Raw genomic sequence first — 20,194 nt, 5'->3', positions numbered from 1 at the left:
CACGTTGGAGATCCATAGTGACCATGAAATAGGTGAACAGCATTCACTGCTTCTTCATGTTGCACTCAGGTGGAGATAACTTAGATGTAGTTAATCACGTGTCATTTGAAATTTATACTATTTTAGTGCTAGCAAAGGCAGCTTAAAAAGAAAAAAATATTCTGGCTGATTTTCTACTCATTTTAAGATGTGATTTGATGTATGTGTTGCCTGTCCAGACATGTAGCCTTCTCTTATAGATACCAAATTTTGCTTTTCTTGCAATATGTGTAGGTATCCAACCTCTAGTAACAGTTGTTATAGGTACCTGAATTCACTGCAAGATTGCATTTCTGCGTATGCAGCAAAGAGAGGTTTGCAGTTACTCTTCAGATGCAGAACAGGCCCAGACCAGTAGGGTTTTTTGTTCATTAAGATGAAAATGAGTAGCTTTCTGGAACGGGGATTGTTTGAATCCCTCTGTGATCACTGACCATGAAGTCACAGCTGGATACAATAACTCCTCTAAAGAAGTTTCATTTGCAGAAAGGAAAGCTCAGTACAGCCTGCCCTCAGACTTCGGTGAATCCGCCGATCCCTGCTCAGCATGGGGTACAATAGTAGCATTAATATATTGTATGGAAGTAAAAGGAAAGATTTTATCAAATTTCATCTTTCAGTTAGCCAGTCCAAGTTTGGCAGGCAGTACATTGTGAGAGGGATACAGGAGGGATTGCTCACAAAGAATTCATTCTTGTGGCATCAGCCAGAAATGACTGAGGCATTATGGCTTGCAGTACAGACTAGATAAGAGCATCAGTCAGCAGAGCACACTTTGATGCACGTTAGGATCTCAAAAATGTGTCAAAAAGGGAGGAAAAGGGTGACTTAAGTTTTGCTGAGTGGTGTAAAAAGTGTAGTGTTTTTGGAAAGAATTTGCAAAGTTAGGGAAACTTAACCCGACCGCTTGAAGGGTTCCTCATGCTCGAAATTGGAAGTGATTTATGCTTTACCTACAACAGAGGTCTGGATAGAAACACGCTTTTGTTCTTGTAGTTGGACTCTGCAGTTTCCTTAACAATTGGATTTGGTATTTTGACAGCAAAAGCTTAATTTTTACTTGGAGATTGGAGGGGAAAAAATGAGGTGGGGGTAACAAGTGCCAGCTTTTCACACTTCTGCTGCCTGCAGGTCAGGTTGGGAATGGCTGTAACAATTACTGGCCTAACAGCTGCTGAAATCATGTGGGAGCCCAAAGTGTGGGGAAGCTTGTAGTGGGAGGAAGATGGCAGTTGCTGTGATGTCATTTCCATGGTCTGCTGGAGCTGGAAACTAACGGTATATCCCCACTGCAAAGGTCTGAGTGCTGTTGATTCAGGGTGTCACTGGCCTTCTGGTTTGGTCTTTAGGCATTCATTCACAGAGAACACCAGGCTCCTGTGTGCTTGAATTTCCTATAATGAACATTTCTGCTAGGTGTTTCAAAGCACTTTGAGGCTTTGTTTCTTAGCCCTGCTGGGCTGACCCACTGACTCTTGTGCTTGCACTTCTCCAGGCAGTTGCAGAAAGACATTGCAATGTATGGGCTTGTCATTGATTGTAGGGCTGGAAGAGGAAGATTGCTTGCAGAGGTGAGTTCAGGCTGCCAAAGCAATTTGTGTTAATTGCACCAGAAGAGCCTATGCACAAGGAAGCAAAGTTTAAAAACAACAACAAAAGCAAACCCGGCCAACAACCTGCAGCATGTGTGTTTGTCTGGCATCAGATCTGGTAGCCTGCAGGTGGGTGTGAGCAGGTCAGGATGAATGACCTTCGCCTGAGACAAAATACTGACCATAATAAAGGGATAGAGCATTTCCTACCCTGGCCTAAATTAGTACATTGGAAGTACTTGTTTCTGAGATGTTGCTCTGCGTGGTGCTCAGCTTTAGAATACATCTTAGAGCAGCCATTCCAGCAGGGAGCGGAAGAAGAGGATGTTTACTTTCCAAAGAAAAATAAGTACTTTAGAGAATATGTGCTGTTCCCACTCAGCTCTCAGCACGCAGTCCAAGCTTCCTCTGGATTATCTCCTTTTTTACCTTCATGCACAGTAAGTGATAATATCTCACAGAGTTCGTTTTGAGCCTCTTCCAAAACCTCAGATAGTTTCAGCTTTTCCTCGTGTCGGTCCCATTTGGCCCACATACCATTCCTTTCTAGATTACTGTTGTAATCAGGTGTGGTTAAGTATCCACCTACATCCAGTGAGTCATCAGCATGGATCTGCCATTTCCCAAGGGGTTGACACCTGCTAGCGTGGGTGGTTTGAGGAAAGCAGTCTGTTGTGCATTTGTTAACGACTGGCGTGAAATAATCCATTCGAATTTGTTTGCTGGTGACGTACATTTGAGTTTTGCCCCTAAAAGCTCATTGAGCAGCACATGGGGTGACTGCAGCGTGAAAACAGCTTTGGAGGAGTCTTGTAGAGTCCCACAAAATAGTTTCAAATCATGAAAGCTTGAGAAAAGCTTTCCTGGGGTGTGGAAGCCTCAGTGCTTCCTAACCAGTGCTGTGTTATTTCCTCTAAACATCGCTAGACTGCCCACCTTTTATTTCTGGAAGCATATTCGTGTCTCCTTGCTTTGAAGAGGAATTACGCTCATTTTTTTTGCTCTCACAACAGGCATGTTTCTCAGTTATCAGTTTGACCAAAATGCATGTCACTTTCCCAAAAAAACAACTTTAATTTTGATCTCCTGCTGCCAGGTTTAACTCAGACACTGCCTGAAGCTAATGCCCCGGTATGTTTTTGTTCAGCGGGTTATTATTCCCAGATGGAAGCCTAATATCTCATACCATTCAGTTAGGGCTTTGGCTTTCCACTTCCAGTATCGTGAAGATAATTTCTTCAAACACATGGTTGTAATTTATTGCCCTTTGCTTGACGTGTGTGTGTGCGCAATTGATTGAAATCAAAGCATAATGAGGACCAGGGTGGCTGGGTAAATCTATTTTAGATTCTGCATTCTGTTGTTTTGGGTTGGAGATAATCAGTGCTTTAATTAAGTAATCTAATCGCTCTTTGTTGTCTGGAAGAAATCGTTTCTGAAGTGATTAAATAGAACTCCCTGGGGAGGGATGCTGCTGCCCTGGGTATTTCCACCAACAGGATGATTTTTGGCAACTCCAGACTAGTTTAGTAAGCCTACATACATTTAGAGAGCTGTTCTTACCTCTTCGTTTCCTGGGCTAAGTTGCATTTCTTGGTGGTTTTGATTTTTAACAGCTGTACCAAAAAAAAAACCACCAAACCCTTCTCATGTTGATCATTCAGCTTCTGTAAATATTTTTATTGATTAAGACTTTGAGTTATTTCAGCAGAGCGAGCCATGAAGCCTTGAACTTCTGCTTCTGTCTTTGTTTAGATGTTGATCCATTTTCAATTTGTTATGTTAGGGCTCTGGATGAGGAATTTAATGGGAGTGGAAGGAGGTTTGGGAGAGGATTGACCTCTAAAATATGTCTTTATTGTGCGTAATCCTCTTGTTATTGAATTTTGGATTGGAATTGTGTCTGAAGTGGAGTTAAAAACAAGCTGGCACCTCACCTTTTAACTTTCACAGTGCTCCATTTACTCTTATTGGTGTTTTATGTCACTGAACAGCCTGGGTTCTCTCCTCTTTGGGGATCATAGAAGTAGAACCATAGGGAGAATAGGGATGTCTCATTTTGGATGATCTCTGGGGCTCTGTGCCATCATCTCTACCACCAAGTGTCTTCGAGTCCTGGAGCTCTGGGTACCTTTCCCCTTTTTAGATGTTCTTATGTTTTTTGCATCCTTTTACATGATCTGATAGACTCTGAGATCCTCCACGTGGATTTCATTCATCTGAGTTTGAAAATATTTTGCACTGCTGGCAAGGTTGGTAGCAATTACTTTATTTACCAAGTTGATTGAATTTGATTCATTTTGCGTATGGAGCAATGCTGATTCCACCACATTGATAGGAGCAGATGGAGGAGGTGCAGCTCACGATTGGGTTCAGCACAGCCCAGCTTCCATCTCACCAAGGGACCAGGCAGCTGCACGCCCTCTCTGTAAGCATTCTGTCTGTGTTTAGATGTAAACCTACTTTGCCTAAACTGAAAACCCATGGAAAGCTTTGAAGTGACTTTATTGCCATTAGCTCACTGTTCCTCATTAATGGTTACTAGCCCTTTGTGCTGGCTTTCTCTTGGGCTCAAGAGTCGCTGTGGTTTGCACAGCGAGGGCCATACAGATTGAATCCAGATGCATTTGTTATGCATCCTAGCACTAAGGAAACCTGACTTTCCATCTCACTGCTGGCTAGGCTTTTGCACAATAGGGTGTGACATCAGGATTATGTCATCTGTGAGATTCTTGCCTCCGGGTTAGGCTGATAAGTACAAGATGAAGGCTCATAAGACAAACCTAAACTGCCAAGATGCTCACTGCTTTAATGTTTGTGTGCTTTTAAAATTAAAGCCATGTTGTTTTCCCAGGGAAATTGTGTTTAGATGTAAGAGTAAACAGAGCAGTGTTGGGATCCCTTCCTTAGCACACCCGTAGCCAGCACCAAAACTGAAGTTGTTATGCATTACAAAGGCTAAGGTGAACGTGGAAGAGGAAAGCATTAAGCACACTGTCCTGCTGTGCAAACTAAATTAGTTGCTTTTCATCTGATTTCTTTTTTCTTTGGGTGCCTCATTTTAGAGCATATCTGCACAGGCTGCATTCTTATCTTCTGAATCTGAGATTTTCAGAGGAGGAGTTTTTCCCTTGGGTTCCCACAGTTCCGTATGATTACATAAGATGAGCACAAGAGGGTCAGCTTGTGTTAGGAAGCCAGCACTGTCACAAATGTGTGGTGTTCAAGGGATGGAAAATGGAAGACAAATTTAAGAACAAGCACTAGCCGCCTTGCAGCGTATCTGATGGATGCATATTTGAAGGAAGAAGCTGTATGAAATCTGTAGCCTGCTCAGACTTTGGCACACTTAGTACACGACACACAAGACTTGTGCTGCTGTCTTCTCCCCTCCTACCCATCCAGGAATTGTAGCTGGCAGCCTCTGAAATGTGTCAGACTGTTGGCTGATGAGGCAGTGGGCTGGCTGTGCAGAACGGGCTGCTCCAACGGATGGGCATGGGTGAGAGATTTGTGAGCATTTGTTGCTTCCTGGCAGGTAATGAGCCAGTTCCCCCTTTGGACATGGTACAAAGTGACCCATTGTCTTGATTATTAGGTGGCTAATGAAGCTGTTTCCAGGTGACTTCTCAAAAGGGATTTGGTCTGTAGTTTCCATCTTCCAAGAGCAGTTGGATGGTAAGGAAGGTGTGAGCAATGCAGGCTTTTGTTTTTTAAATAATGAAAGGCACTAGAAAGCACAAAATCCAAGGTCCAGGGGGATATTTAGCCTTCAGGATCCCATTGTTAGGGTAATGTTTTCGCTCCATGCAGAGTTCTTGCACTTCACAACTCTGCTTCACAGTTTGAGTCATCCCACCACGGTCCAGATGTGTGCTTTTAAGTACAACTGGCATTGAAGTTACACATACTTAACAAGATTGGTATGTTTGCTCCAGGGACTTTTGCACCTGTGTATGCTGGAAAGAATTTCTGTAAAATACCTGTGCAGAGTCCACGGGCATGCTTTGGGCTACGTTCATAAACTGCGGTGAAAAAACAGCTGGTCTGAATACACAAACATTTTACCTTCCTCACTGTAAGTATTTAGGTAACATTCTTTACATGTTACATGGTCGCACCCCTGGGACCAAGGAGGGAGAGGCAAATTCTCGATCATTTGTATGCAGGCCAGCAGGAGAGGTGTTACTTCTGGTACCAGGCTGGCCTTTTTATTAGAGAATAGGCTCTTGAGCATCATTACTAGAAAGCTGGACTGGAGACACAGGCAGTGAAATTATTTAGTGACGGCTGCTGTCCTAAAGACTTTTTCCCCCCTGACTTGAGCTACAAGGCTGCAGGTGATTGGAACAGACACCTTAGCAATGTTTTGGGTTTGGTAGGGAGTGAACTGCTGAAATTGCCCACTTCCTTCATGTTTCTGTTGCTGATCGTGTTTGAAACTATAGGGTGCAGGCACAGAGGAAGGTCTGGGGGGAAGTTGTACCGAGTCACATAGCACTACTGTCATCTGTTTTAATAGGAGGTGAGGTATCTCCTTCCTTACCTCATCGTGTTTTTAGGTTGCTGTTAGACACTTGCTTCTCTGGTTGTGACCCAGTCACTGTCAATGCAGTAAAAACATTTGTAGGTGAACACTCAATATTTCCCTCTGGGGTAGACTTGGAGGACTTGGTTTCTTGGAAGCCTGAATAGAGACATTTCCTTTTCCACGCTGAACTTCTGCAGTTGGAAGAAGTATCCATGCAACCTTGAGAAAAGAAGAAAATATTTTAGTTCTTTGCAGGAGCCAGCTTGAAGCACTGCGCCTCTTTGGAAGGTTTGCATGGCCCCCATCTCAGATCCCAGTATTGGTACTTTGGCATTGGGGTTTTGTTGCTGTGTGTCCTAAGCCAGCTACAAAAACCCACCCACCGCCTTTGGCACTCAGCTCCCTACTGGAAAACACACAAGTGTTTTTATGGATGAATGATTTGGTTCTAGAGTGTAACTGAGAGTCATGGCTTCTTTTTACTGCCGTGTGGTGGAGACTCATTTTCTCAGCATACAGTCCAGCATTCGTTCGCAAGGCTTCTGGGAAGCAGAATGCTATCAGGAAGGTTACGGTGTCTTTTCTGATGTGTTCTTTAGTGGTAACATTATGAACCTGTCCTCCTGTACTGAGGAATCTGTCAGGTCCCTCTTGAAGTCACAGCTTTGTTCTGGCCACAGCCTCTGCCTGATGGATACAGCTCAGGTTCCTTAAACAAATTTCCATCCTGCATCTCCACCCGCTGGAACTTCAAACACTTCATAAAGCTTTGGATCACTCTTAGCTTAAATACTTTCCTTTATTCTTGCGTTCGTAAAGTAGGTCAGTCCTAAGTGTGACATTTTTTGTATAAAACAGCTTTTTCCAGGAGCTCTGTGGTTGATGAGTAGCGGATATAAAACTGAAGTGTTTGATCATGGCTTTAGAACTAGAATTGATTTTGAGTGAAATGCTATACTGAATTTTGCAGAACAAATAAAACGAGTGGTTATGTTGGGCTTATGGCTCTCAGTCACCTTCCTGGGCAGCCACATAAAAGGTGATTTTACTGGAGATGAAGGAGCACAGACCGTCCTCAGGGCAGGTGGTGGCATTGGCATGGTGACCTCTTGCTTGACAATGGAGGGATGTGACTGGTGACGTATCTATAAAACAACGTTTTTTGTTGTTCCCTTAATTTTACTGTAGGTAAAGGCAGGATCTGTCCCAAGAGATGTAGGATTTTACTAAATAATACTTATTTTTTGTTCAATCACCGTTGAAGGGGTTTCTTGGAGACAGCCCAACCTTCTTGCAGCAAATCCAGGTTTATGAATGTAGACTTAAATTCCTACCAATCTGTCTGTCATCCCATTTTCTATTATGTAGCAGCCAATTAACCTGTATCACCTCGTAATTTTTCTTGAAGAAAACAGGTTTCAAGGAATGTTCCCCCCTCCAAACATGACTTTCCAGGCTTTAAATAGTCTTCAGAAGTCTCCCTTCAGTACATTTGCAGCAAGAGGAAGAGTAGACTCTAAAATTGTCATCTTTTCTGTAGATTTTCTCCCCACGAAGGAGGAATGAGTGGAATGGTTCTGGATTGATGAGACACAGAGAAAGCTTGGGGTCATATTCATCCCACCGTGCCTTGGATTCATGATGGTTCAATCGCTGCCATTGTAGTTGGAGCGTCCATATACTATGTCAAAGCAACTTCACTGAAGTAGCACATTAGTATTTAAAACAATATTAATGCTATATTCGATTCATTAAATATACAAAGGCAAGTTAAAGCATTTCCATGTGTGCGCTGTTAGTTCTGGCGGGGGGTTCTTCAGATGGTTTTATGTGGTTTCAGACAACATTTTAGCACATTCTTAAAATACCCACAAAAGCCTTTATGTAAAATCTCATAAAGGTGAACCACATAAAAATGATTTTTTTTTTCCTGTTTCATGTCATTAGGATCAAAGTACAGTAGGTAAGAATGAATTTCCAAAAGCCTTGTTTTGGTCTCTCTCTTAATTAATGTTTCATGCTTATAGCAAGCTCATAAAGTGGGTAATAGGGAAACTCTCTGTATACATGGTAATATTCTCAGAGACTTCCAGTTCATTTTGAGTGAATTCACTTATTCTTTATGTGAATATTTTAAGCAAACTTGCTGTGGGAGTGGACAGTGCTTTGGGCTCTGTGGCCTTTGGTTCAAGCCCTTCTGTCAAAGGAAGCATCAGAACTTAACATCAGAACCAGAACTTAGCTTGCTGAGGTCCTGAAATTCCTGTTAACTGCATTAACCAAAATCCATTTGTGAATTCCCCAGGGGACATAAAAAGGGTGTTTGTTGGTTTGTTAGGTTCAAATTGCCTGCTGGAAGTCTGGCTTCAGCACACCTGCAGAGCGCAGGGCTTTCCTTTAAAGGCAGCGCCTTAACAAATGTCATAGGACAGTGCTGTGTGTGGTTGTTTCTTCAATTATACAGTTATGCATGCACACAGTTGAAAAGAATCAGGGCTGTTTTGGTGTCTCGGCCTTACAGCAACATGCTGGACTGGTCTGTAAATGCAGATCAAATGTTCAAAGCAGCCTAGGTTATTTGCAATACGTTCCTGATGTTTTTTCTCCCAGCTTGTGGAAGGGGATGGGTTAGTGTTCCCGAATCCACGGCACTTCAGGCTGATATGCCAAGTCCAAAATGCACAGTAAATCACGTCTGAAGTGCCATTAACAACTGCCAGGCTCATGTTTAGGAAGGAGAGGAGCTCAAAGGTGGGAGGCTCCAACACGTTTTTCATGTTGGCGATGAGCGATGCTTCCCTTTCTTGTTGGAGAGGAGAAACGTGCAGCCACTTGCAGATCTTTGTGATCATCTTGCTTGTATAGCAAGAAGCAGGAATACAGAGCACCAGTGCTAGAAAGCAGCTGAGTTCTGCAGGTGACATTGTTTTGTTAGTTCTCTTAGTGTGTACCTTGTGCTACCAGAAACGTGAGGATGGGGTGGTTTAGCTTGTTCTCTGTTGTATGCTGTATCTGAAGCTGGAATATGATGTGAACCTAGATAGCATCCCTTTGTTCCTAAGGACTTTGGAAATGCATTTTTGGTTCAGCTCTGTTTGCAGTCAGTAAGTCAGCCTCACACAAACTCTTGAGATAGCAGCGTAAAGCTGCTTACTTGCTCCCTTTTGTCTTAATTAGCTGACTGTGTTGTAAAGAACTTCCAGACTTGCTCAGCAGAGAAAGAAAAGGAGAAAAAAATCAAAAACTGTAAAATAAAGCCTTACTCTCAGCCTGCTTTGTAGCTTGTGCTTTCACCAGCTGTTGCAGTTAATTGGAATCAGAGGGATTGTTTGCTCAAGTACTGTAGAAATGTGCAACTTGCTCTGTTTCTCACTAAACTTTTATTCTCCTTTAGAGAAATATACAGTCTTGTTGCAATTAAAATCTGTGTATTATAAAATTATGCCAACTGCTGTGTTTCTAGGTATCTAACCACTGAGACTGGGCTGCCTTACAATCACAAAATCTTTGTTAAGATGTAGAGGTTCTGCTTATTTAAGATGATTATCTGACTCCAGCTTGGATCCTGCTTGCTGTTAACACGCCTGTTGGATTGCATCCTGCAGGTATTTCGAAGGTGGAGTCTCCTCTGTCTACCTCTGGGATCTGGATCATGGTTTTGCCGGTGTGATCCTCATTAAGAAAGCTGGAGATGGATCAAAGAAGATTAAGGGATGCTGGGATTCCATCCACGTGGTGGAGGTTCAGGTACAGCCTCTGGGGCACTGATATTCCTAAGTGAAAACAAAACCCACTTAATTCCAGACAATTAACGAGCACAGGTGTTCCACTGAACAATGCAATATTGTGTTCAGGGCTGTAAACTTCTTTCCCCTGTTAATTTTGAAAATTCCCTGAAGCAATTTGGATAGAGATAAGTCAGGCCTGTAATCAAAAAGAATCCCAGAAGAATTGAAAGTATGTTGCTTTCTGTACTTGCGATCCTGAGATTATTTTTTTTTCTTAAAAAACATAAAGGTTTACAGATAAATATCACTAATTAGGTAATAAAAACGAGGTAACGGGAGGTTAAGTTGCTCTAGCAAGATTTGCTTTTGGAGAACTGGGAAAATAGGCACACTTGTGCTTGTTTTTAAGAAACAGGCTGTGCTCTGTGATTGCAGTTACGTGTATCTGTCCTTTTACTCATGGAACCTTTGTGGACAGCCACCTTGTAGTTCCTGGAGGGTTTGTCACCTTTTGTGTTTTTCCTTTTCCTTGTCCTCCCTCTTCCAGGAGAAATCCAGCGGCCGTACTGCTCATTACAAGCTGACCTCCACAGTGATGCTGTGGCTGCAGACTAATAAAACTGGTTCTGGTACCATGAACCTTGGCGGGAGCCTCACCAGACAGGTATGTCTGCATACTGCACTGGTGCACACTGCAGGCCCTGCATGCCTTTCCTTATTTATATACCCAGTAGCCTCAGGAACAAAAAGTGTGTTGGATCAACATCTGTTCTCATATCCTGCATGTGCACTCCAGTGAAGAAGTTAAGGCACAAGTGTGCTGTTACCAGGAAGCCCCTAGAATTTGGCTTGATGGCAGTACAGCTTTCAATTAGAAATACAAAACATTCAGCAGGAGCTTAGATGTTCATTTAAGTCTTAATTTTGTGTTCCATATTCCTGAACTTTGATACTTCTGCATGCATGAACAGACATTTATAAGTTTGCCCACATCATTACCAGGAGATTGCAGTAGGATTATAAAAAAAATAAGATCTTTTTTGTTCCATCTCTTTTTTAAAGCCAGGTAGGCCACTGTGGCCAGCCCTATATTTTGCTTAGACCATACAATTCTTCTGTTCTTAAAGGCTTTAAGTATTTTCTAGTATCCTTCTCTAGTGTTTTATTTCTGCAGTACCAGGACAGTGATAAAAAATTACATGTCTTCTAAGCATTTGCTTTTTATTCCAGTGCAAATTGCTTTGGCTTCCTCTTGAGAAAGCCATTTCGCAGAGGGAAGGTGCCAGAATGATGACTGTTAGGCAGCACTGCTGTCAAAGGCTCTGGCAGAGCTGAGTGCTCTGCCTGAAGGTGCCTCTGCCCCAGCCACCTGCCAGAGGTTGCTGTCTCTGTACGGCATGAATTGGGGTTGTTTAAGATCTGGGTTGTGGAAGTCAGTGACTCGAAAAGAGTAATAAACTCAAGGGGACAGGAGGCATATTGTGTGGTCATGAGTGACTAGAGAGATTGGCAGTTGCTAAAACTCCTTTATGAGACTTCCCAGGGCAGCCTGTTGCATTCAGTACAAAGGACAATGCAGACTCTGTTAAGCAGCCCGTGGTTTTGTACAGGTTTGAGGCAGGCAAAGGAACAAAGGATCTACGATCATCGAGAGGAACTGAATTGTGTTAGTCTTGCAGACGTGGAAGCTTGCCCTAGACCTAGGTGATTTTTCTTTCCACCTTGTTGATGTGCAGAAGAAGCTGATAGAAAAACAGGAGGAGAAAAAGAGGCATCTGGAGATGGTTTTTGAGCATTGCGTACTCTTTTAAAACGTTTGCAGTAATTACACTCGAGTTATGGTGACCCGGACAAATATTTAATCACAGGCCTTCCTAATACTTTAAATCATAGCTGTGAAGTGGACGCCAAGGGCTTGACTCTGACCATGGCCTTACGGTGCGTGAGAGCCATGCCAAGGAAAACAAGAGTCTGTTGAGAATGGGTGTCCTCAGTACACCTTGGCCTGAACTGCTAGGCCTTGTTTAGTTTGACTTTCACTCTCTGAGCTTTAGTGAGGAGATTCATGCTTCTGTCATCATTTTAACAGCAGATCATTTAATTCATATGTGATGCATTAAAGCAGGGGCCTGCTTCCAATGTAAGTAACCATAAAGGAGCCACTGGGGTAATGATGCACTGCTTCTGCACAAACAATGGAAACTTGAGTTTTAGAATTTAGCTTTGGGCTGGAGAGCTCTGCTTTGCAGATGCCACAATAGGCTTAATGGGACAGCAGTTCTGTTTTTGCTTTTTGGTGGGCTTTTTATACACTCTGCAGTGAACTCGGGCACCACAGTAGGTTGTAGTTACCTTGTGAATGACATGTCACTGTTTGACAATATCAGTGAGCTGTTGTCCTAACCATCATAACAAAATACCTTTCTCTATAGTTGATTGTTCATGTTTTTGGTCAACTCAACATTTAAGCTACTTGACCACCTTTGATCCTGAAATGCGAATAGCAGATGTCCTTGTGTTTCAGTGGAAGCTTTTGAAGTGTTCACAAGTTTTGTAATATCCTGGCTTATATGCTGATGGCAGGGAGAACCTTTCAGTGCTTGGAAAGGGAAGTCTGTTGAGAGCCATTACTTTGAAACCAGTTTCACCTCCTAGCTGCAAATTGGGTTTTTTTTTTGAGTGATGACTGGAATGATTAACTTGGTGGCCAGGAGCAGGAGCAAAGGAACAGCTCATGTAATGCCTCCTAATTCACCACCTCTGGCAGCTTCGAAGAGCTGGGCATGGCTTGCATTGAAGTGCTATGGGGAGCATTTGCAGCTTCATATGGAAACACTTGCTCAGTAATTCCCCTTCCTGATGTCTGCAGATGACACTCGGTGCAAGCAGTCAGGCAGTCCTGTTTGTTCTGTGAGTGGACAGCACAGTACTGTGGTAGGACTGGATCTGGAAGTAAGAGCAGTATTTTCTGCTGTCATTTCCTGTTGGCAAAGCATTGTTGCAACACATCAGACAGCAGTGTACTTCTTCTTGGTTTTTCTCTCCGTTGATTTTATTGAGACTGTTTGGAACAAAATCTGTGCATCTAGAATATCCTCAGAGTTGTTCCTGGAATCCTGCTTAGGCTCTTCCTGAATGTTGTAGAGACTTTTTTAAGAATAAAACCTTTTTTTTTAACCTCTCTTTCCCAGGTGCTGTGTATTTTAGTATTCTTACACCTGACTTGGGGCCATGTGAAGTTATGTTCTGGGTAGATGTTACTCCTTTAGTGTTGTGTCTTTGTTTAGAATGGGAAACTGACTCTACAGCATTTCACATTTGTAAGTAGACAGAATAAGGAAGGAAGGAGAGATGTGAGACACTCAGGAGCTGTCCTGGTTTAGGAGGTTGAATGTCTTTGTGTACCTTCACTTAGCTTGCTACTGTCTTGCCCCAGAAGGCAAGAAAAGTCAGATAGAGACCTGTTCCTGCAACTAGAGTGCTCTCCAGGCAGCTTGTGTTCTGGGGACGAGCCTGGATGCTGTTCAACAGAGCGCAGAGCTGCTGCACCGCAGCCAGGACAGAGGAAGCAGCTCCCAGCTCACATCTGACACTGGCAGGCTTCAGTACATACAGGGAGAGAGGCTGGAATTTGTATAGGGAAAGAGTACTCGGCATGTTCTGTGCTGTCTGCGTCAATGAGGAGCCACAGATTGAAGTGCTGTACGTCTGAGGGGGGAGGAAAGGACAGGACACACTGCCTTCAGTTTACAACAAGGAGTGGTGCTTACAGGGAAATGAAAAATGCCAGCAGCTTTTCAGTTACCTTGCACACACTCCAATGGCAGCAGGTAGCTCCCACCCCATCCTGATTCAAGCCAGATGCTTGGCAGATGATTCTCTGCCTGACAGACATTAGGGTCCCATCCTCTGTGTGTGTTGCAATTACTTGTGCTGTTCACCACGGTGCCGTGCTGCTTTGGCCAGGCTTTGTGCTTGCATCAGGCTGCACTTTTATTTCAGTCAGAGCGATCGTATGGTCCTGTTTCATTTTATGCAAAGTAGATGGAGCCTTCCAGCTTTCTGGCAGATAGCCAAATCTGCACTTTGTTGGACAGCTTTCTGGAGCCCCCTCCTTAAAAGCAAGGCTAACAGGTGCCTTGCTGAGCTCCTGCTGTGCACAAAGAACCCGTCTGTGTTTCCTAAGCCAGGGTGAGCATTGTGAGGAAGTGGCAGTTCACTGAGGAAGACGTTGGCTCCAAACCTGGAGTTTATTTACATCTGGAGGTATGGGAAAGGGAGGATATAAGGTTGTAGAGGAAGTGAAGCCTGGGATTTCAGATTAAAGCAGCGCAGATGTGTGTTGATTTTCGTGCTTGAAATACTCTGTAGCAAAGGTAGAACATTTTGCAGAGCTGGATGAAGGCTGGTCTGCTGCAATCTGAGCTTTTCCTGCGCACAGGAAGATGTGCTCTGTGATATATTACTGCTCAATAAAGCACCAGCAGAGACATTCTGCCATTTATCATAATAGGTAAATCCTCTGAGGCTAGTGCTCTGCAATTAGGCAAGTCATATATTTTCATCAAGCTGAGCTTTCATGTAAAGGCCTATCCCACTGACTTCCAGATGTTGAGGCAGAACGGGGTGTTCAGGAGTGTATTTCCAACGGAGAGATCTTTAAGTTGTAGCTGTTGGACTCCTTATGCCATTGTCCCAACTCCTGGAGGCACTTTGGGGTGCAGAGAATAGCAGGGATGTACCAAGCAGTAATTGTACAGGAAAAGGAAACTCCTCCTGCTTCACCAAGCACACAGATTTTACTGATTTAGGATGAGAGAGAGTAGAAGAGATGAGCAAGTACTGACTGACGGCATGGAGAGCTGGTGTAATATCACCGGCTTTGCTCATGGTTTGGAAGGTACAGTTTGGTAAAGGGTAGAGGATATTGTTTGGTTACACTGATGGGAATAAATGTGCTTGAAGGCCATGAAAGGATGAGGTTAGCTCTTGGCTGATTTCTACAAGACCACAAGCTATGTGGAGCTCACAGCCTTCATTTATCTGGTTAGAGTTTGAAATAAGTGTTGGAGAAAAAGGCCAATTTTTGCCTCATTGATATCCAAATAATTCCGCATATTTTCCACCTGGAGACTTCAGTCTGCCCACTGCCTGTGGCTTGGGAACCTTTGGCTCACGTTGGTCTGTTTGTGTTTCATTAAGGAGATTTTCACCTCCCTCCATGGCCAGAGCAGCTGTGGCTGTTTGTCATCAGTTCTTCAGAGCGACGTGGATGAGTTTCCCTCTTATCTTTCTAGTATTTTTAGATGCTTTCATGATGAACCAGTGTTTATCCAACTTAGGTTTCTAATTCGGTGTTAACTCTTCCTCCAAATAACATTTACAGAAAGCCCAAACAGCCGCTGTGTTCCATGCAGGAAACAACCCAAGTGACCAGCCAGCCATCGAGAGCTTAATATGCCCAGAAGACTGAGTTTCCTTCTGAGTCAGACCTGCAGCAGATGGCTGGGGAAATGAGGCAAGGAAGCCAGGCAGCATCTCCCTCGAATGGGAGAGGAGAGACTGGGCCATGGAGATGGGACTTGGCTCCTTCTGGAGCGTTAGGGTTTTTGGCTGAGCTCAATGGCAGATGGGGAGGGACAGTGGGAAGATGAGCTGCTTGTTAACATCAACTTAGAGAATGGAATTTCCCCTCTGTGCAAATTAACCCCTTTCTTTAAGCGGCTGTAGGCTTTCTGCCTAGGTCCACGCAGTGACAACCAACGGAAGGAACCTTTAAAAATCCCAACAACTCTGCTGTTTGTATAACACGGCTGCTTACTGACTCTGAACTCCATTAAAACAGCCTCTTGTAACATCTGGGCTTCTATAGCACATAAAAAAAAAAAATGTTTTCCTTCTGGCAGCAGATTTTATGGAGACGTAATCATACACGTTTTGAAAGAAAACAATTCTATTTTCAGTTGCTGTTTCTTACCAATGAACTTGGTGTGTCCAGGTGTGGAGGAGACGTGTTGGGGAACTTGTCAAAGTCAATGACCCACTGCCAACTGCCCCGCAGCCCCAGATCTGGTCAATTTGCTGATAGTTCCCAAACTGACCATAACTTGTATGCGTGTGTGTTTGCATAGTTCAGATTTATATCCTCCTTCTCCCACGACTGGATCCGTTCTTCAGGCAACGTGTCTCCATTACATGTAAACAATCTGACTGTAATCTAAAGGAAGAATTCAAACGTTCTTACTCTTTTTCTGCCCCCCCCCCCCCCCCTTCTAGGTTATCTTTTGCCTTCAGGGTTCCAACTAAATTACATGCTTCCCTAAGCCTGTTAGAGACTTGGCTTATTAGAAGAAACCTGTAGCTGGCCCAGATATTTAAACTCTACCCTGAGGGAGGGATATGAACAGATGGATGAGAGAATTCAGTGGGATTAGTGAAACCCTTTGAAGACTGTTCTTCCCAGTACATTTTTCTCCCAGTTTTTTTTTTTCTATGCCATCTCAGCACATCTTGTGTCATCTGAGGTTCCCGGGTCTGATTGCTCAACAGCTTGTCTGTGCTTAGCCAGAATTTTCATCTTGAGAACTGGGGAAGACTGTCTTTTCCCCTAGCAACTGAAGCTTACAGATCATGGACAGCCAGCCACAGCCCCTGGGTGAACGTTGTATTGGATAAAGGCAGATGAAACATAAAAAACATGACATTCTGCAGTGCCAGCTTCCAGTTTTCAGTCTTTGTAATGGAAAATCTCACCTGGGTTGGTATTTGTCTCCTATTCAAGCAGTACTAAGAGTGTGGTATTGTGATGCTACTTAACCTTGGTCCAACCCTCCTTTGCTTCTCCAAAATGCAGTCTGCTTCTTTCCCCCCCCCAAACTTAGCAATCAGTACTTATTCCCCCAGTGGGCAAATGTCTGATGGTTTTTGTCTAAAAGAAAAAAAGATCAACAAATGTTCAAATTTCTCTTTCCGTGTAATTGCAGTTTATTCAGTTATCAGTAGTCTTGCAGGTAGCTGTGATTTTTGCTTTTCTCTTTTCCTTCCCTCTCTACTAGAAGGTAAGTAACACCTAAGACTTCTTTTGCCAGGAAATCCTGAAAATGGAGAATATGCCCCACGTGTGGTTGGAAATAGCATTTGAGATGAAGATGAGAAGAAACAGCTGTTTTTGCAGGGATAGTTCACAGCAGTTAAACTGACAGCACCATCCTTGTGTGCATCTCATCAACAGCCTTGTTTTCACATCCACATGCTGTGCTCCTGTGCTGCTTGCCCTGCTATGTGTGCACCTCCTGCAGCCCCTTAGTAGGTAGGGAATGACCATTTTGTAGTGCCTGTCTACACCAGGAGTCTACTGCAGGGTTTTGCTTTGATTCATGGCTTTTATTACACCACATTTCTGTTATCAACATGTGAGTCTTTGTCTAGTTCAGGGAATTACTCAGGATTTTATTTGTCTGTTTGCACACTGAAAGAACAGAATTATCCACGATTTTGAGACTTACTTCTTTTATCCCTCCTCTTGAGAAGTAAAGCTGTCCTGCATGTGTCATCAGAATTCCACAGCACCAATGGATCTGTGTGTTTTCTTAACAGATGGAGAAAGATGAGACTGTGAGCGACTCTTCTCCGCACATAGCCAATATTGGACGCTTGGTAGAGGTAAGGTTGTGAAGCTGTTGTAGCTTGAGCTTGCTGCAGGTTCTCACCCATATTGGATCCCATGCTGAAGAGCTCTGTGTTCTGCTCGCCTCTGGCTTCACAAGCAAGTTATTGGTTTACATTGTATCACACCTAGTGGTGCGGATGGTGCTCGGTGTTTGGTGGCTCAGCACCCCTCCTAGCACATCCTCCAACTGTCTGTACATGCAGAAGGGCCATCTGCACATGGTCTCCTGCTCAGTAGAGCAGTAATCTTCCTGTGAAAGAAACTGTTCTGAGAACTAGCTAACAACAACCTGCCCCCTTGATCGTTTTTACAGTCATTTTTAGGGCAGAATTATTTGAAGTCAGGACATGTTATTCAGAACTCAGAAATTCAGTGCGTTCCAAGTGCTTATTAAGTCCACTGGAATTGACAGTACTTTTTATGGTTTTATGGCACCTGTTGGTCCCACGTGCTCAGCACAGTGAGACTGAAGGCTTGGGGTTGGGTGGCTGTTCCATGCCAGGGAATTACCGTGTAAAATTGAGGTGAAATGCACTTTTTTTGCTGATGTATGCAGGAAAAAGAAAAATGATAGGTGGACAGAAACTGCCCTCTTGTGGCCCAGAACAGCCATCTCATGGAGTAACATTTAGGAGAGGGCAGGAACAGAGCTAAGCCTTTTAAACTTGGATAAGACTAGAGAGATAGGCCATAGCATTGAATGTTGAGGTGACTATGTAAGTTGCACAAAGGAGTGTAAATGCTAGAGTCATGGAAGCAGCTGAACGTCCTAAAGACTGATCTCATACTTTTCTTTCCTAGGACATGGAAAACAAAATCAGAAGTACACTGAATGAGATTTATTTTGGAAAAACAAAGGACATCGTGAATGGGCTGAGGTAAGGAGCCCTCCAGCTGGCCATTTGCCTCCTTGCCATTCCCCGTCGTGTGCCTGTGGCTCTGTTTCCCCAGCAGTCATCTGCTTTCTTTTGCTGGCACTACCCTTTCCTACACAAAGCCTTTCCACGTCCCTAATTACTCACCTCACTGTGCTTTGGAAAAGTTACTTGTTGTGTGGAGTTTGGGGAACGTTTCTACTTTGTAACTGCAGGAATGCAAAGCAAGGTTTAAATCCTTTATTCCCTCACCAGGAAGAAAATAGCTCAATTAGCAGTGCTGGTACTTCAGAATTATTGTTAATTGGGAGCTTTATTCTGCACAGTTCTGAAAGTAGTACTTAAATTCTGACTTCTCTTTTCAGCTTTCTCAAAAACAGTCGGAATTAAGTAATGACATTAATGGCTTGTGATATTTAGGCTTTGTTTTAAATTCTATCTTTCTCTCAACACCTCTGGTCAAAATATAACATACTGGAACAGATGAAGTGAATGAGCCCTCTGTGCCTTTCTGCAGGGAAACTACTCTGCTTTTCAACCCCTTCTCGTGTCTGGTGAGGCATTTTGTGTAGAAATCCCAAGCTGGTAGTTCTCATGCTTGTAGAGAAAAGCGTATAAATGTGATGCCAAGTCTTTTGATTTTAAACTGCACAGAGGGCTCCCTTGCACAGTGGGTAATGCAGAATATCCAAGTGGTGCACAGATGGATGCTGCTCTTCTCTCCTGTTCTGAAATATGGAAAAGAAATCAATATCCTCTTCTTCAGATGATAGAACAAGGGAGCTAGCCGAGCGTTTGTGCTGCCTTCTTCACAGCATGGCCAGAGGGAGTCGACAGTATCATGACAAAGCAGCTTTCCTGGTTTTGTTTTTTACTTTCTTTCCAAATCCGAGCTCTCTTAGCAAACCTCTGCTTCCATCTGCGCTGTGCAGGGCTTCAGCCAGGAAGCATGCATTAGCATTAAAAGGAAGTATGTCCTACAGGCTTTTTTCCCCGTGAACACGGCCTTCACATTTTGTAACTGAACATTTCCTGTGTCTCCCCATTGCTCAGTTTGTGTCACGTTACTTTGTGCAGCGGTGAGATGATGTGCTCAGAACCAGTAACGCAGAGCCATCCGGCTGTGCCTTTTCCTCCTGCCTTTTTCCTGTTTCTTCCAACTTATGAGTTTACATTTTTTCTCCCTAAGTGTGCTTCCAGTGGGTTCCAGAATACCAGCTCTGTGTTACCGATTTCTTCTGACTGTTCTTTTCCCTGTTTACTTCCCTCGTTTCTAAACTGCTCTCTGTAGATCTATTGATGCTATCCCCGACAACCAAAAGTATAAGCAGTTGCAGAGGGAACTTTCTCAAGTGTTGACCCAGCGCCAGATCTACATCCAGCCTGATAACTAAACCAATCCAGGTACCCTGCCAGGTGTGACAACCAGCACTAAACCAGGACTCACCCAGCCGAGACCTCTGCATGATAACTGAGGGCAGAACTAACCCCTAACTCCCGCAGACTGACCAACGACATCTGATCCATCTTTCACCCAAGGGTTATTCTTAATACAGCCAACTGAATGGTGTGGTTTTGACTTGAGATGTTACTCTGCTCCATTTGAAATGTCACGCTCTGAAATGGGGCAGGCCTTACCACTTTGCACTGTAGCTTGGGAGCAAGAAAGGAGCACATGGTCATTTACCCAGAGTGCTGTTAGCTTGGACTTATTGCCTCCATAAACCCTGGGACTCTGTCCCTTGTGCACCTTCAGTTTT

At 43.6% G+C, this 20,194-nt stretch overlaps 1 protein-coding gene across 3 annotated transcripts in view; it reads left to right on the top strand.

The window, feature by feature from the left end:
* The window catches only part of CAPZB (capping actin protein of muscle Z-line beta subunit), a 52,867-nt gene that overhangs the window by 30,742 nt on the left and 1,931 nt on the right, over positions 1-20,194 (top strand). The window contains exons 5-9 of one of the 3 annotated variants that reach the window (NM_205437.3): positions 9,768-9,909; positions 10,438-10,554; positions 17,487-17,552; positions 18,361-18,437; positions 19,726-19,838. In NM_205437.3, the coding sequence (NP_990768.1) occupies positions 9,768-9,909; positions 10,438-10,554; positions 17,487-17,552; positions 18,361-18,437; positions 19,726-19,828 (505 nt within the window). In that variant the 3' untranslated portion in view covers positions 19,829-19,838. Of the gene's footprint in view, positions 1-9,767; positions 9,910-10,437; positions 10,555-17,486; positions 17,553-18,360; positions 18,438-19,725; positions 19,845-20,194 lie in introns of those variants that run through there. The other 2 variants (XM_015296835.4, NM_001173529.2) reach the window with 2 other exon arrangements.

Source organism: Gallus gallus, chromosome 21, assembly GCF_016699485.2.
Source record: "Gallus gallus isolate bGalGal1 chromosome 21, bGalGal1.mat.broiler.GRCg7b, whole genome shotgun sequence".
NCBI lineage: Eukaryota > Metazoa > Chordata > Aves > Galliformes > Phasianidae > Gallus > Gallus gallus.
The sequence above is the reverse complement of the archived record's forward strand: the minus strand, read 5'-3'. Positions and strand labels throughout refer to the sequence as shown.